We start from the raw sequence: 17,499 nt of genomic DNA on the forward strand, positions 1-17,499 counted from the left end.
ACGATGACATCGCAGACTATGCAGTCTTAAGAAGCGGCGGGCTAAGTAATTATGAATGGAAATGACTGCACAGGCTTCGCTCAGGAAAGTTAATGCCCAGTTTGGAAGGGGTTTGTCAGAAGAGCAGCCCTTCTTGAGCAACTGCTATTTAAGAGGTCTTATACTTTGTGTTATGCAATTTAATGGTCTAGACCAGAGCTGAGAGTTGGTTGTTTTTTTTTTGTTTGTTTGCTTGTTTTTTTGTTTTGTTTTATTAAACAAAAAGTGGTTTGCGGGGCAATTCTATTTCAGTCATACAGGTGCAGCTGCTGTACATGTGCATTATCAAATACAGAAGAGAAGGTAGCCAGCAAAGACTTCTGCTGAGCTGAGGACAAGAATTGTCCAGGCTTTCAGTGTGGATGGTTTAGCAAGCAAGGCACACCATCTCGGAGCTCTCCTGCCTGCATGAGGAGAGCTGAGCTGTGACGGGCAGCCCTCTGAGCTCAGCAGCTGCTGTGGGGCGCATTGGTGACGCAGCCAGCGCAGGAACCAGTGTGGGATGCGCTAGGTATGAGGTGCAACACATCTCTGGAAAGACTTTTACCTTTCTCCTTGTGGTATTTGTTGTGCTGGGGATAACCAGAATCCTGACTGTAGTTTTATTGCAGTGTTATTGCTGTGGCCTTTGAAGAACTCCCCAGTTTTTGAACAACAGCCTTCCAAAGCCCCCATCTTGCCCACCTTGCTATGATGTGCCTATCACACTACTCTATCTAAAATAGCAAGATTATAGCACTGCCAAGCAAAACATGCCTATTGTATCTCTGGAAAGGGTGATTTTACAGTTAAAAATTGCACAATTTGGTTTTGAGTGAGTGCCCCAGAAGAGCTGGGGTCTGTGTTTCGGACCAGACATTCGTGCCTGAGAATGAAGCACTTGGCTACGAATAAAGATTCTTGAAAGAAATTCAGCCAAACAGCCCTCAAGCAGATCTGTGTCCTGTTCTGTGCACTGCAGCATCGCACGCTACTTGGACATTGCGTTGTCTTCTACATTCTGAAAAGATGTTTGTGTTTTTAAACTGGTGTTGGTGAAAGCAACTCTAGGGTGTCAGGATTTCCCAAGGGTGAGAAGCCCATTCTGCAGCTGTCTCGTGGGGCAGTGATTGGTGCTTTGCAGCCATTTCCTGAGCCCAAGCAGCGTGAGAGGGCCTGCTCCATGCAATCACCTCTTCATTCATCTGCTGGCACCTTATGGCGAAGATTTCTCCTGTTTACGGCTGAATTCTCCACTTCGTTAGCAGCGCTAACTGGCTGCTCGCTTCTGCTGGGCCTCAGGTGAAAGTGGCTCTTTCACGCTCCCCAGCTGCAGAGCCGTGTCCGTTTACCTCTCAATGAGGTGTAGTTCCTGCAGTAAATAGCACAAGCTGTCGGAGCAAAAGGCGGCGGCGGCGGCAGAGCTTTGTGCGGGTCCAGGGGAGGGAGCTCAGGGAGCTCGCTCAGCCGCGGCACAAGGGCTGCTCGACGGCCCCATCCCGTGCACACAGCGGCTGAGACGGCTCCTCCCGCCCGGCTGCAGCCGAGGGGCCCGGCTCTGCCCGCGGGCAGCAGCGGCACCGGGGGTGCCTGCGGTGTGCGGCGGCCGCGCAGCTTCAGCTCCCGGCAGGACGGAGCCCCCCGGCCGCAGCTTTCCGCAGCTCGCTCGGCTGCACGTTCCGCAGTCGGGGCTGGAATTCGTCCCCGGGGACGTGGGGTCTGCGCGGCCCGCTCCAGGTTCTCAGCAACGTCTGCGAGCCGGAAAAGCTGCTGGGAGCCGAGGGGCCTCCCCGAGCCGCTCCGGGGCGCCCCGGAGGCAGCGGGACCCGGCTGCAGCAGCCCCCGGCTCTCACGGGCTCCGGATGCCCGCGGGGGAAGCCGGGGCTACCGGGCGCGCTCACGGGGCCGAGCCCGCGGGACCCTCCCGGAGCCTCCGCCCTCCCCGAGCCCCTTCCGACGGCCTCCCGTGCCGCAGGTGCGCGGGGCAGCCCGGGGCCGGGCCGGGCCGGGAGCGCCCGTCGGGGCCGCGGGGCTGCGCTGCCGGAGCGCGGCGCCGTCGGGGCCCGGCCGGGGCGGGGCGGAGCGGGGCGGGGCCGTGGCCGGGCCGGGCCGCGATTGGCTCCCGGGGCCGCTGATTGACAGCGGCGGGCGAGCGCGCGGCGGGCGGCAGCGCCCTGATTGGCTGCCGGGGGCGCACAAACCCGCGGCGCGGCGCGGCGGGGCCAGAGCGGGGCCGGGAGCGGCGGCGGGCGGCGGACGCGGGGGGGGGGGGGCGGCCGCGGGCACCGGGAGGGGGCTCGGGCGGGGAGGGGTCCCCGGGCGGAGGCGCCGGGCGGGGGGCTCGGGGCTTGGCGGGCGGTGCCGTCGGGGCCGTCGGCGGGCAGGGCGCAGCCATGGGCAGGGTGCGGGGCGGCTGCGGGCCGGCCGTGCGGGCGCTGCTGTCCGTGGCCGCCGGGCTGCTGGCGTGCGGCGAGGGCAGCGAGTACGACTACGTGAGCTACCAGTCCGACCTGGGGCCGTACCCGGGCGGGCGCTTCTACACCAAGCCGCACCAGTGCGTGGCCATCCCGGCCGACCTGCGGCTGTGCCACAGCGTGGGCTACGACAAGATGGTGCTGCCCAACCTGCTGGACCACGAGACCATGGCCGAGGTGAAGCACCAGGCGAGCAGCTGGGTGCCGCTGCTGAACAAGAACTGCCACATGGGCACCCAGGTCTTCCTCTGCTCCCTCTTTGCCCCCGTCTGCCTGGACCGGCCGGTGTACCCGTGCCGCTGGCTGTGCGAGGCCGTGCGCGACTCCTGCGAGCCCGTCATGCAGTTCTTTGGCTTCTTCTGGCCGGAGATGCTCAAGTGCGACCAGTTTCCCCAGGACGACGTCTGCATTGCCATGACAGCTCCCAACGCCACTGAGGTCTCCAGGCCCAAAGGTAAGGCATGACCGGAGCTGGAGCCCTGCTTCTGGTGTTTTTTTTCTGAGCTGGTGGGGCAGGCGTCAGCCTAGGAGTGACTGCGTGGGACCAGGTAGGGTCCTGTGCTGGGCAAGGCTCGCCTGGGGGCTGCTTCTTGGGAGCAGCTGTCCCCGGCTGCCTCCAAGCGCTCTGTGAGCTGGCTGCTCCCAGCTGCTGTCTGCAGCGTCCTGGGGAGGGCAGGATGCACTGCTGGCTTCTCACCTCCCTCTCGGAGCAGAAATCCAAGTGCAGGTGGAGCCGGGGGGGACGTGGTGGATGCACGGCTGCTCTGATCCCTGTGCCTGAGCCTGCCCTCCGTGTGCACATCGCCATGGGAAGAGCTTCTCCTCCCTGCTGGGCTCCCATCGGGGCCACTCCTTAGCAGCAGCAGGGTGTCTGCTGGCACCTGGCAGAAAATGCCTGGTGGGAGTGGATGGTGGCAGTGCTCCTGGCAGGGACACCCTGCTTCCAAGGAGACCGGGGGCTCGGCAGTCTCAGTGGAGGACGAACATGGTGGAAAGCCAGCCCTGCCTTTTTGGGGGGGGTGGCTGTATGGTGGAGAGGGGGCTGCGGGCAAGAGGTTTATCAGGAAGCAATTGGAGCAAGTGGGTGTGTTTCGTGTTTACTTTGATCACGCTCAGCAAGTCTGTTTGTGCCAGACTGGCTTGTTTACAGTCAGTTGCAATGAGTCTCACTTGTTGCTGAAAACTTCTAAAATAAATAAATATCCTGGCGTAGCTTAGGCAGTCTGCATTAGAGCACCTTGTAAAACTGACGAGAAAGGTGATTGCAGAGAGAGAAGACAGAGGTAGGTGGGGAGCGATGGCTTGGAGCTGGGGACTGGGGCCAGGGCCAGTGCTCGCTGCAGGCAGGGCAGCACGCAGGGGGCAGCCAAGCCCCCCTGTTGCACCCGGGGCAGGTGGGGGCCAGGCCAGGGGCAAGGTGTGACTCCTGATCTCCAGGACCCAGCCTGCTCCTGCATGGAGCAAGCAGCCACGTAGCCGTGCTGCCTTCCATACCATGGCTCGCGCTGATGCGACTGCCGGACAAAGCTCTTTGTTTTCAGGGAAGGCTCCGAGGTTGCTGTCCTGTATGAACCCAGACCCTTGGTCCAGACCGCTGTCACGTCCTGTGAGCAGGTCCGAAGGTTGCTTTTGTTCCCCAGGGACCTGCAGCCAAGCGTGCTGCTGGGCGGCTGGACTGGAGCTGCTGCCTGGGGGCTGCCCTACCCCAGCCCACAAGGGGCTAGTGTGCAGCTTGAGGACGTAACAGCCCAAGATGTTTTCTAGGTGAGCAGCATCTGCTGGGCTTTTCCCCTCGTGTAATTCAACAACTTACTGTTTGCTGAACTCTCAGAGCTGCCTTGGCAGCAGCACCAGGGTGGCACAGTATTGCTTTCTTTTGGTGCTGTGTCTGGCAGCGTGGTGTTCAGGCAGCACTGAAGCGACTTCTTCCAAGCGGTATCAGCTCAGGTTTGAGGCCTTTGTGTGTTTTCTTCTGCTCCTGCCAGGGGTGCAGAGGACTCATTCTGCACAGGCTCTAGGGGATATTAACAACATGTGCTTCGAGTGAACTGGAAACTGGAGCTGGGGTGGGTGTCGCAAGAAAGCGTTGCAGCCCCTCCGGTAAAGGCGCTGTCTGCTGTGCGGGTTCACAGGCTTGTGTCCCGTGCACTTCAAAATGAGCAATTTGTTTGCAAGGATGTTTACAGAAAGCAAGTCTTTAAAATTCTTGTGCAAGTGCGGACTCCCCAGAACATTCAGCGGAAGAATTTATGCAGCCATTTTTGTGTCCTCTTGGCTGCCTGCAAACATTTCAAGAGAAACTGCTGCCTCGGTGTGGCTCAGAGCCCCTGGTGCCTGTCCTGCTGGCTGGGGCACTGCTCTGGGAAGGGACCAGCACTGTGGCTAGAAACACTTCTGAGGTGAGGTGCTCTCCGGTAATCATGGGCTGGACCTTCTGCCCCTGGGTCTGTGAGGTTTTGGGCCGTCAGTGCTGACACAGCTGAGGCCTCTCTGGCCTGCAGCCTTCTGTCGGGGCAAACTCTGAGCCCTCGCAGGTTTTGGGTGCTGTTGATTTAAAGAAGGTCAGAGCCCAGCAGTGTCCCCCCTCTTCTCTGAGCATTAATAAGAACGAACCCGTTCAGTATTTTTCTCCATTAACACCTTAAAATTGGAATTTGTTTCTGCCTCTCAAATAGCTGACCTGCTGAATTCCTTTCTCCTTAAGCACAAGGCGGTAAAGCCTGCAGGCCCACAGGATGCATCAGGGGAGTTGCAGATTAATATAGCATTACACATTCCTTCTCCTGCCCCTGGAGTAAGCCGGCTCTAAAGCCAGGCATTAGAAAACGGTCAGCAGGGAGAAAACAGGCTGGAAACAAGCTAACGTTGTGCCTTGAGTAAAGCTGTCAGACAGACGATGGGCCCTGCCCGAGCCGTTGCAGGTCAGGAGGTGGGGTCTGACCTCCAGCCCTGGGGTGCTTGTGGGGAGCCAGGAGCACACCGGGCAGCCTGTGCTGCACCAGCCGTGCCTGTGTCACTGTAGGCTAAGCTAATAAAAGTGGTTATTGCATACTAGGGTCTTGAAAGAGGACGCTACCCAACTCAGCAGTACCAGGAATGGGATTGTTAGGCCCACCTCAGGTGAAGATTACCTCGTTACCAGCATATTGGGGGGATTGGAAGGCCGGCCGCTCGGCAGATGTGATTAATGAGAACATGGTGCACGACCCAAGGAATTAGCACTTGCCAAGAGCAGAGCGGGTGGTGGGAGGGGAAGAACAATGCAGGGAAAGCAAACGTCTCGCCCGAGGTCCCGTGGGGCTTCTGTGACTGGGAGGCTGCGGTCCCCGTGGGGTGCCTGGCTGCAGGGCTGGGGGGGCAGCGCTCTGCTGCACGCAGGGACCGGCAGATATTGCACTGCAGTGCGGCTCCTGAGCACAACTCCCGTGTGTGGGAAGGAGCCCTTCGTTCTGCTGGACCGAGAACACAAGCAGCATCTCCCAGCTCAATAAATTCATCCGTTAGTAGCACAAATCCACGTCTGTGCTGCCGGGTGGTCTCTGCTCAGGCGGGAGGCAGGGACCTGGAAGCAGATTTTTATTCTCCGGGAGAGCTGAGCTTTCCTCCCAGGATGGGTCCCGGTGAAGAGAGGGTGGCTGTGCTTGGGGTCGTGCTGGAGGGGGACGGTGCACCTGAGAACTGTGTGTGTCCCTCTCCAAGCTGTCCCTGCTCTGGGGAGGAGCAGGAGGGAGGTGAGGCCCTTGCCGTGCCCAGGTGTCTGGCAGGGCCCCTGAGCTGTGTCTGTCCTGAGCTCCAGCCTGGGGTGCCCCATGCAGTGTGAGCTATCCTCACTCACCAGGGAGCCTGGCCCTGGAAGCCCCTCTCCTGCCTGGTCCTGCAGCGCTGGGACCTGGCACCCCAGGGCACTTGTTGTCTGCACATGTTGTCAGCCCAGCCCTCTGGTGCTTCCTGAGCTTGCTCCTCATCACCTCTTCTCTCCTCTCACCAGGAACGACGGTGTGTCCCCCGTGCGACAACGAGATGAAGTCGGAAGCCATCATTGAGCACCTGTGTGCCAGCGAGTTTGGTAAGGAAAGCGTTCCTGCTGCTTCTCCTCGCTGGCAGGGCTCTGGAGTGTGGAAGGGAGAAGGTGCTTGGGACCCTGGCATGAGAGCATCCTGCTCCCTTTCCAGACATTTGGGCCGGACGCGGCAGTGCCCAGGGCAGCAGGCAGGGTGCACGGTGTGCCTGGAGGGCACTGCCCCCCTGCCCCCTGAGCAGGAACCTGGGCACCAGCAGGGTGCTACAGCTGCTCCAGTTTCCCTGCCCACCCTGAGAGTGCCTGTGGGCAGTTGCAGTCCTTGCCCGGAGGCGAGTGAGCCTCTAGATGTCAGTGTCGGCGCGCGGTGAGGGGACATGGCCAGGGACATGGCCAGGGCCGGGTCCTGCTGGCGCAGCCCGGTGGGGGTGGCAGGGGCTGGGGTCCCGGTCGCAGCGTGGTGCCTGCACTCGGCGTCACCCCCGGCCTTGGTGCTGCAGCACGGCCGGCAGCTCTCTGGGGAGGTGCACCCGGATGTCTCTTCTGCCCAGCTTCTTTTAGCAAAGTTACGCTCTGCTTGTCAAGTCCAGGTGTAAAAACCAAGAGCAAGCCTTCATCTTGCTAAGGCCTGAGCAGTGAGGGAGAGAATACAGGGCTACTTCACAGCTGAGTCCTAAATCCGTTATAGCTTGTGAGTGAGTCAGACAATCACAGGTAAACAGAACTCCATTTAAAAAAAAAAAAAAAAGAAAAAACACAACAACAAAAAGTATTGCAGGGAAAAATAGCTTTTTCAGATCAAGCCCAGAATTAACTGGTTTTGACATCCTTGCTGGTGTATGTAGCTTTCCTGGAAAGTTATTAAAGGCATATTGAACAAGGTGTGCATTCCTCGGGGATTAGCGCTTGAATGTGCCCTGTGCCAGAGCATGCTATGCAAACCCAAACCCGCTCTGCGTGCTGGTGTATTACCCTTTCTGCTGGAAATGAATTCTCAACTCTCCTGCAGATTTGGTATGCCAAATGCCCTAAGTTCAGTGCAGACCTCTTGTAACAGGGAAAAGCATCGACAGGAGCAGCTATGTAATGGTTTCTCAGGAATGTGCATGAATCCAGTGCTGCAGCCTGGCTGATGTGGGAAGCACCCGGCTGGCCCTGGGCGCTTTTCTGCTCTCCATCCCCTCGCCTCCAGGGGCAAGCGACCAACAGGACAGGTACCAAGTACCTGGGAGGGCCAGGGGAGGGCTTCCACTCCCAAGCCTTCATCTTTGGCCGTGTTTGCTGTTTGCTCTGTAGTTTGCCCCCCTGCAGACAGAGGGGTGCTGGGTGGGAGCGGTGTGGGTTGTGCCGTGTCCCTGAGCCACAGCAGTGTCCTGCTGCGTGCTTGCCATCAGCCTCTGCTGTTACACATCCTGCACTGCAGGGCAGCTGCACGACCGGCAGCAGAGGCCAAACCAGATGTATTTGTGGGCTCCGTAGAGGGGCTTCAGACACTGACTTGCCTGCAGAGTAGGCTGGTTCTGGAGAAGTTTTGTGGTGACAATCCGGAGGGTGGAAATATTTCTTGGCAGGCGCTCCCTGGGTAGGGCTGCGGCGAGTGGCCAGATAGAGTTGCTGAGCAGCAGCGACACCGACTGCCATGCGCACCCCCAGCTAATCCAAAACTGCTGCGAAGGCTTTCACAGAAAGCCGCCTCCTACTGTGGTTGGGGTGGCAGGGATGGGTCCCCCCGCCGGGGGAAGGAGCGGGGGCAGCTCCGTGGCTGGTGCAATGCCAGGCACTGCTACTGCATCAGCACACCTGCCTGCCCCCCAGAGCAGCGTGTTTTCCAAGCGTTGTTTAAAGCTGTTTGTTTCCTCTGCTGAAGCAGAGTCTTTTTCAAGCCATTGCAAGTAATTTGGGATTGTTCTTTGTTCTGTGTACCAGCATGACTCCAACATATAGCTTTAGTTCTTAAACACATTGGAGCTCTTGCTGATGCCGAGGTTGCTTCTATTCCTTCTCCTTCCCATTGCTGCTTTCTTTAATCTCTTTTTTTTTTTTTCTCCTTGTGAAGACACGATGACTTTCCTACAGTAGAAAAACCCAAATACAACTGAGCAGGATGCAACTAGTGTCTGCTGCGTGTGAAGCATCATTCTTTCTTCACAATGGAAAGCTGGTTGCATCTTGGATGTCCTTTTGTTCCCTTGTTCCTCCCTTGTCACCAGAACAAATAGCAGTGGAAAAGTTAATTTGCATGGATTTTCAGTGATGTAGGTTTCATGCAGCTGCACTGGTGTTTTCTTCCTTCTGTTGCTGTGTTTTTCCTCCCCAGCCAGGAGAATTCCTGGGTGCATCTAATGCTGTTTCCAGCCTGTAGCGACCTGGGAAGCTGGTGTGCAGGAAGAGATGCAGAGGTGCAGTGCAAGTCTTCCCTCTGCTCCAAGGGAAGATGGGGCAGGGCACTCCTGGGGATGTCCCAGCCTGTGGAGAGCAGCTGGCAGAGGATGAATTGGCTTCAGGAAGTTTTCTCAAAGCACAGTGCGTGGTTCTTAGATCTCTGTTTAGTCTTCAGGGGTTACTGTCACAGGGGCAATTTCTCAAGGGGAGCTGTTTATCTGGCACTAAAATAAACTCCCAGCCATTCAGACTGAGATTTCTCATGCACATCCACCAAGGTAAACACTGGCAACTGACAGGTTACAGATCCTCATCAAAGCCAGACACATACAATAAATGTTTAAACTAACGTGTGCTGCAAGGGGCAGCTGTTTGGTGGGTCCTGCTCGCCAGCTCTTCCTTGCCGATCCCCACGATGATGTTACCGCAGGCTTCCCGTACGTCCCAGCGGCTTGTGAGGTGTGGGGTGCTTTGCCCACGGCTGGAGGCAGCTGTACAACAGCCCCGGGCACGGCTGCGGGGCTGGCTGCATCCCGCCTGCTGGTGGAGGTGCCCAGAGGTTGGTGTCTCCTTTCTTTCTTTCCTTCAGCAGCGTCCAGCAGCTGCCTCCTCTCTTCTTGGCAGCACCGGCAGAGCCCCTCCAGGAGAGGTCCTGGAGAAGTCCCGGTGCACCTCTGGCTACGTGTGGCTGCTGCCCTGCAGCTGGGGCTGGCAGCGGGGCTGTGGGACCAGCCTGGGGCACAGAGCGATGCTGGGGGGGCTGGCAGGCACGCTTAGGTTAGCTGCAGCTCAGGTTTTGGTGCTGCTCTGGTGTGCCAGGGACACACGATGGAGGCGTGATGAAGTGCGAGTGCCCTCCTGTGCCCCCCGCACCTCCTGGGCTGCAGCCAGGGTTTGTTTCTTACTCCTCGTGCAGGCTGGGCTGGCCACACGCTCTCCTGGAGTTCATTCCGCTCTCTGTTTCTCTTGCTGATTTTATTTATTGTTTCTGCCCTTTCTCTGGGGTCTGAGGGGATCCTGCTGAACGGGCTCTTGCTGCACTGGAGACTGCAGTACAATCAATACATGCTGTTTATTTTTTTCCCTTGACTGACAGTTCCTTGCCTGCAGCCTTCTCCTGTTACAGCCCTAATGTGTCTTCTGGCAGGTTTCCTTCTTCTGAGTGATTTCTAAAGGAAGGAGCAGCGAGGCTGAAGGAACAGCAGAGCTTTCCGTTCTCTCACGTTCCTTTCCCTGCCCCTGAGGGTGCTGCAGCGGGGCCCCTGCCCGCAGTGGGGATGGAGTCCCCGGCTCCTGCATGCTGCCGAAGGGGGGCTGGAGGGGCTGGGGCGAGGGCGCGGGCATTGCCGTGCAGCTGTACAGGTGGGAGCTCACTCAGCAGGGCTGTGCGGGGCGGGGGGACGTTGTCTTCCCAGCTTCTGGGAGGGCGCTTGGGTGCACTCTGCTGCAGCGGTGCCTGCCCGGTGCGTGCGTTGCGGTGTGCCCTGTGCTGCCCCTGCCTCAAGCACTGCGGTGCCCACGACTCTCACCTGGTGAGTGAGCAGGAGTGATGCGGGAGAGGCTTTGCTTTTGTGCCGTGCGTGGTGCTGAGCCCTTGTGGAGGGTAGGAGGGTTCTGCTCCCAGGGGTGCTGGCAGTGCTCCCAGTCTGCCTGGGAGGTTGGGTTTCCTTTTTCCTCTGTGTGAGTGGGACTGGGAAGCCGGAGCTGCAGAGGTATCAATGAGAGTGTTTCAAGTGATGCAGTGCAGGTTGTACTTTCAGGCTGGACCGCAACCAGCTCCGTGGAGCCTTTGCTCTCCTTGGAGCTCTTGCTGCCACAAGTGATTTTGCTCCGAGTGAACAAACACTTCCATATATCCTGCTTCGTTTTAGTAGATATAAAGAAGACATTTTTATATCCTCAGTGCTCCCCTCTCTCCGCGTTACAGATAGCAGAGCTATGCTGCAGTCTGATAGGAGCTGTTTGTAGCTGGGGCCAAATTCCTGGTGTGGTTCAAAGGGGTGAGCGTTACACAGGCGAGGGTCTCGCCCATGCCTGGGGAGCCGTGGCCAGCTGTGGGGCGCTGCCCTGCACCCTCGCCCTGTTGCATCCCCTCCCAGGGCACTTGGGCAGCAGGGTAACCCTGGGGGGATGCGCGGGGCGCTGGGGGAAAGGGTTCTGCCCTCCTCTGTGGCACAGGGTCTCAGGCTTTCCAGATGGCGAGGACAGCCCCGGTGATGTGCTTTTATGCTTTGGCGTGGCTCGGCTCTGGGCTGGAAGGAGCAGCATCAGCCCCAGAGCTGCTGCGGGAGCCAGGCATTTGGCACTGCTGGTCCTGGCTGGCAGCGAGTGCCTGGGCAGGGACCACAGCCTCTTGGCACCAGGGCTGAGTGAGGGCAAGCCTGGGTTTAGCACCCCGGGAGGACTTGTGCTGTTGTCAACACAACGTGGCTGACGGCTGATGAGTCCCAAATTAGATCCTGAAATCTGCCTTTGTTGTGTTTTGTGTGCGCCCTCCCAGCCCGAATAACGCTTTCACTGCTGTTCTCCGGGAGGAGCCCTTGGGGCGGGTGGCTGGACACTGGTTCTGTGCCTCCACGCCTCGCCTGTGAGCAGATGTGCCAGCAGCTCCCCAGGAGGGTGTTTCAGGACCAGATGCGGCGCCAAAACAAAACCTCTCCGTGCACCCTGCAGGAATGGGCCACGGCCCTGCGGCGTGCTCGCTGCTGGAGCAGAGGGGATGGAGAGTCCCCAGGGTGGGTGCTGCAGCTGGCCGCTGCTGCTGCTGGGGTGGACGCAGAGAAAGGCGCTTGTCTGCTGTCACATCTCTGGGGGCTGCTGGGTTTGATGACAAAGATTTGCTGGTGGTTGGAGAGTGAAGGGCACAGCTCCCTGCTGCTGTGCAAGGCAGGGAGCTGTGAGCTCCCAGGGCACAGGATTTCCAGACCCTCTGTCTTCTGTAGACTACGATGCTTGGAGCAGAACAACACCTCTGCTAGTTGCCAGCTTGTTTTCTTCCTCTAGCGACAAGGTTCTAAACTTGCAGCAATCACAGCAAAGCAATTTGCAAACAAGCCACTTTGGAAAAAGTCTCTAATTATGGGTATTACACTGCTGGAAACTGCTGTGCTCAGAGCAAGAGTTCAAAGCCAGAACTGATAAAGAAACTGAGGCTCATTTGGAGGAATGCTGTTGTCGCTACCCAAGTAATGTCATGGAGCTTAGAGCTGCGTGTAAAGTACTTGCTCTATTTTCCAGATTCATTGCAAATTAACCTGGTTCAGTGTCTTTAGCTCCTTTAAAGCTTGCATCTCTTTAGCTCCTTCGACATCCTGAATTTGAAAAACAGATGGAATTACAGTTTCACTTAGGTTTCCAGTCCCAGATTACTTTCCTGTACAGTAACAGTAGAACACAACGGGGCTCTTGGCAAACAGTAGACCTTTTTAGCACATGGGCAGATAAATACCATTATTCCTTTTGCCAGTGCAGTGGCTGGGAGTGTGAGGGTAATACGCAGGCTCTGCTGCGCTCTCGGGATTGTCATCGCGCTGTGCTGTTGCCATTTGTGTCTGGAACGGTGAACAGAGCTGCCGTCCAGAGGCAACGTGTATTTATTACTACAAGATCCAGCAGAGCAGGACTTCAAGGAACAGTGCTGCGGGGGATTCCTCTCCCTGCCAGAACCCAGGGTTTTTGCAGTGCTGCCTGCTACACACACATCTGAGAATCAAATGGAAAGGGACAGCAGACAATTAATCACCTATCCAGGCGCTATTTATCTGCAACTCTGAAGTAAACTCCCAAATGATGGAAATATGTTAGTAATTTTTGGCCATATGTGCTTTTCTCCCAAAATGAGGCAGAGCCAAATGGCACAGAAGTGATACTTTAATGTACAACACATTTTCATCATTTTTCCCATGCATGCTAAATTCCTCTTCATGGTCAGGGCAAGGGAACATTATTATTATTATTATTTTAATTTGGGTTGTGATTAACTCAGGAAAATGCTGAACCCCAAGAGGAAGATATTTTCTATGGGAGTCGTATGGGATTTCCCCCCTTTGCTGGGGAAGGTGCCTGCGCTGCTGGCTGCTCCCTGCTTCCCCGTCGGGCACGGGTTCTGTCAAGGGGCTTTGCTGCTCTCACGCAGACACGGTCGGTGCTTGGGAACTTGTTTTGTGGGCGCCCGAGGCCAGGAGTGACTGTACGCAAATGTTTGAGGAGCTAGGCTGACCTTTTAAATGGCCCCTGTAAGAGTCTCTCTGTGTGCTGAAGCAGGGAAATCATGTTCTTACTCAGCCAATGTTTTGCTAGCAAAGTTTGTGTTGCTTCCCTGAAGGAGTTTCCCTTCCACATACAAAGCGCCTGGCACGTTTTGTGCTGGGGGGTGGGAAGCAGAGGCCGATGTCTTACGCTGGTGCCCTGCCAGGAAGGCAAGGCCCTGCCTCGGGCGCTGTGGGGTTTGCACTGCGGCCCTGCAGGCAGGCCGGGGTCTGGGCGTCACGGGGAAGGTTTTGCTTGTGCTGTCCTGGCACCCGCTGTCCCCGGGACACCTTCCCGGCAGCACGGTGACACGGGTGGGTGGGTAGCAAGTGCTCTGTGAGTGAAGGCTGCTCAGGACTTTTCTGTTTTCCCCTTCTCCTGGGCTTGTTTTTCAGCTCTTAAGATGACCATAAAGGAAGTGAAGAAGGAGAACGGGGACAAGATGATCATCCCACGGAAGAGAAAGGCGCTGAAGCTGGGGCCCATCAGGAAGAAGAACCTGAAGAAGCTGGTGCTGTTCCTGAAGAACGGCGCCGACTGCCCCTGCCATCAGCTGGACAACTTCGGCCACTACTTCCTGATCATGGGCCGCCAGGTGAAGACCCAGTACCTGCTGACGGCCATCTACAAGTGGGACAAGAAGAACAAGGAGTTCAAGAAGTTCATGAAGAAGATGAAGTCACCAGACTGCCCGACATTCCCATCCGTCTTCAAGTGATGAAGCGGGCGGTGGGAGAGCTGCTGGCCCACGCCCCAGGCGCGGCGGTCCCAGCCTCGCTCCCTCTGCCGCGGGCACGCAGGGGCCGAGCCCCTCCTGTTCCTCCTCGCCCTTCTCAGAGCTTCCTCCCCAGGCCCCAGCCCTCCCGCATCCCCCCGCCGGCATTCTCCTGGCTGCCAGAGCCTGCCAGCGTGATGAGCAAGCACCGAGCAGTCTCTGAGGTCACAGACTATTTGCATCTGCAGTAGCCAAAGGCCCGTTGCTGCAAGGATATGTAAATGCCTTTAAATAGCAGCTGCCAGGTAAAGAGGGCAGGCAGAGGGGTGCCAAGTTGTCAATCGCATGATTGCAGAAAGGACACTTGTGACCACTTCCCTCCTGTGTTCATGGCTGCGGGAGCGCCCTGCGTTAATTCCTGCTTGAACCAGAGCCAGCCTGTTAGAAAAACGTCCCATCCTGATGATAAAGGTTAATAAACGAGTGATGGAGAATCTGCCACAACCTGGGATAAAGCCTCCTAATAGCTAATTGCCCTCGCTGTAAAACAAACAAACGAACAACATTCTGGTCTAAATTTGTTTGGTCTGGGCCTGAGCCCTGGCATCCTCGCGGTGCCTTGGTCAGCTGGATGGGAGAGGTCCTGGCCCTTGTGCCTCCCGGTGCCAGCCTGCCAAGGCAGAGCCCCGTGCCCGGCCGGCCTCGTCCCTGTGGAGGTGCGTGCTGCTTGGTGGCCGGCCCCGCTGCTGGCAGAGCCTGCGGCCAGCCCCTCCGGTTTGTGTCACTTGCTCACTTTACCGATGATGTTTTTACGGTGTCTTCGGGCTGCCGGCCAAATATCGGGTTGCAGAAGGGCAAGGATCGGTCCCCATGGAGCACCGCAGGAAATGCATCATCTCCGCATTTCCCTGCCTGCAGTCACCCTGGGACCTATCGGTGTCTGGACTTCAGTCCATTTGATGTGTGACAACTTGGCTTTATAGAATTCTGTTTTTTTGTTTTGTTTTGTTTTGTTTTTCCCCTTAATCAAAATGTCATGTTAGCACGAGGTCAAGTCATTTATGAAAGACAAAGACTATTGCATCCAAATGATTACATTTATCGACCAAGCTGAAATTCATTATTCCACTAATTGGACAAGTTCTCTTTCCCATAGACCCATATTGTTCCACATTAATTATACCATCCTGCTTCCGTTCATTATTTTCATCAATCGTGATTGCTCTAAGAGAATGAATATCTTGCAGTTTGAGATAATCCTGTTGCATTACAGTTAAGTGAAATAACAAAAACTCATTTTTGAGGTTTAAACCAACCCTGCTCAAAGCTGGCGAATTAATTATTTTCTAGCTCAGGAGTGCCATTTATTCCCTTTCTGGGGTTTGAGATGTGGATTTTACTGTAGATAAATTCCATGAATAAGCCAAGCACCCAGATGAATGATGTTTCAAAACTACCAGAGAGCTGGAGTTAGGATGTGAACTCTATAGAAAATCCCACAAAGTTGTCTTAGACCACCATGTGTAGTAGTGTTATTTCTTTGATGCCAAGTTAATCGTTGTAGATAACGTACCTTATCAGTGAATTAAAACAAAAAACACTCTAAGCTTTAGAACCACAGATTGATGAGGTGACCTGATGGGGAATGCGGACAAACGAAGCCTTGTCAGAAGAAGGCTGTGGGCTGCAGTTGGGACCCTCCGAGCTGCCGGCACGGTTCTCTCGGTGCACCTGTGGCACCAGCCGGTTTCTTCCCACAGCCGAGTGGCAGCGCAGGAGGGGAATTGATTCTGCATCAGAGAGAGATGCTTAAAGGTTTAGTTGGGCTGGGATCTTCAGGCTCTCACCAGGCTGCTCATATGGGTCCTGATGGCCACTTCTAGAAAAGTGGGCTTTGATTTAATGTTTTAAAAATATGTATTTCAGCAGGAAATGCCGAATAAAAGGGAAAATCAGTTCATGTGTGTTTAGAGCCACTGCTTGATTTCCACCAGTAGCCCTTGAGCCTGAACTTGAGGCTGGCTTCAGAGGTGGCTCAAACAACCGGGGCAGCACTGGGTTCCCTCATGCCAGCACACAGCGTGCAGCGACGCACACGAGTTTCTTAGTGCTGCTGGTGCCTTGTTTTTCCACAAGCAGTTAGGAAGACCTGGTAATAAGAGAGTACCCAGGAGAGGTGCCTTTTTCTCTTTGCAGCTGCTTTGTTCGTCATCTCCCGGACTTGGTCAGAGCTGCCTGGGAGCTCCCTTCCCACTGGTGGCCGTGCCAGTGTGCAGCGTCGGAGGGCAAGGGGCAGCAGCGATCCTCCTGGCTGCATCCAGGACTGAAGAAGTCCCGTTTCTCCAAGTCACTTGGGGGAAGAAGAAATTATCACTGCAATTACAGGCTTAAAGCATACTATAACTGTATGTTACTGGTTGCTCTGTCAGTTTAAACAGCCCTCCGATCCTGTATATTTGTCCTCGAGAAGCAGATCAGAGCAGCTGAGCAGATTCACACGTCGTATTTCAGACACGGTATTTTGGATGTTTCCATGTACCTGGACAGGAATTGTACCGTTCTCTTGCCTAACTGCTCTGTGATCTGTCAGCAGTTCCTGCGTGGATCTAGCTGGCAGGTGGACTATGCATCGCTCTCTTCCCTTTGTACTCTCTTTGTATATGGAGGTTTTTGATAAAAATAACAGAACTAAAAGAATTATGTTTGATGTAACATCATGTTTTAGTCAGTTAAGGTATCTTTATATTTTGTTTTAATGTAATTTTAGATAGTTAATTTAGAAAAGTGTGGCAGATTGGAGGGGATGCCTTTTCTGTTTGGAAGTTTTGAGAAAGAAAAAATGTAAAAGACGAGTGAAAATCAGCACTGTAAAGAGCCACCTTCTCGCAGCATTGAACAAGTGTAAAGCTTTTCACTGCTGTAGCTGGTGGGATGCTAGTGTTCACAGTACGTTATTTTAGCAGCTGTTTTTGATGTTATGACTTACATTTATTTTCAAGCCTAATATCGGTTCTGTATTTTTATGCTTTTTCTTCCATGTATCAATGTTCACTTAACTAAAATTGCTGAATTAATGAATTACAATGTGATCCCCCCCTCCACCCCTTTTTATAAAGAGATGTTGTTTTCTATCCTGCATTGGTGCTGTCAGAGGTGGCTGCAGAGTGGCTGATGTGATGGGATGCTTGGGGTGGCTGTGCTAGACCCCGGGTCCTGCAGGGGTGTATGTGCTGCATGCTTACAGCAACGATGTTCTGGGCTTAATGCACCCGCGTTTGTCTTTGTAAAGCAGGTGGTAAGATTGAGACAGTTGGTCCCAGTAACAGAAGTCCCCATGTGAGAGTTTTGGCATGTTCTCTGGCATTCATTCCGTCTATGTTTATAGTACAATATGATTCACACTTTCGGCCATTCAGCCTATGTTGTTACTGTCCAATTCTCTTTAACTTCATGTCAGTGAGAAGTAATGTGGCTTCACTGTGTCCCATGCTCCAACTTCAGATTATTGAAGGAACACTGCCAGAGCTTTTCCATAATAAAATGTTGGGGCAAGAGCTGGTGGCCAGCTAGCTAACACGATGCCATAAACCCAGCGGTGGTGGAAGGCGCCTGCCAGTACCCTCCCCATCCGCAGACAACCGGCG

General features: G+C 55.4%; 1 protein-coding gene across 1 annotated transcript; it reads left to right on the plus strand.

Annotated features, from left to right (window-relative positions):
* The first annotated feature begins 2,295 nt into the window (after positions 1-2,295).
* Positions 2,296-16,986, plus strand: SFRP1 (secreted frizzled related protein 1). The gene is made up of 3 exons (XM_068662229.1): positions 2,296-2,946; positions 6,481-6,558; positions 13,536-16,986. The coding sequence occupies exons 1-3, from the start codon at positions 2,412-2,414 to the stop codon at positions 13,856-13,858; spliced, it is 936 nt and encodes a 311-aa protein (XP_068518330.1). The 5' UTR covers positions 2,296-2,411; the 3' UTR covers positions 13,859-16,986.
* Positions 16,987-17,499: the final 513 nt, after the last annotated feature.

The sequence above is a fragment of the Anas acuta genome, chromosome 27 (genome assembly GCF_963932015.1).
Source record: "Anas acuta chromosome 27, bAnaAcu1.1, whole genome shotgun sequence".
In the NCBI taxonomy this organism is placed as follows: domain Eukaryota; kingdom Metazoa; phylum Chordata; class Aves; order Anseriformes; family Anatidae; genus Anas; species Anas acuta.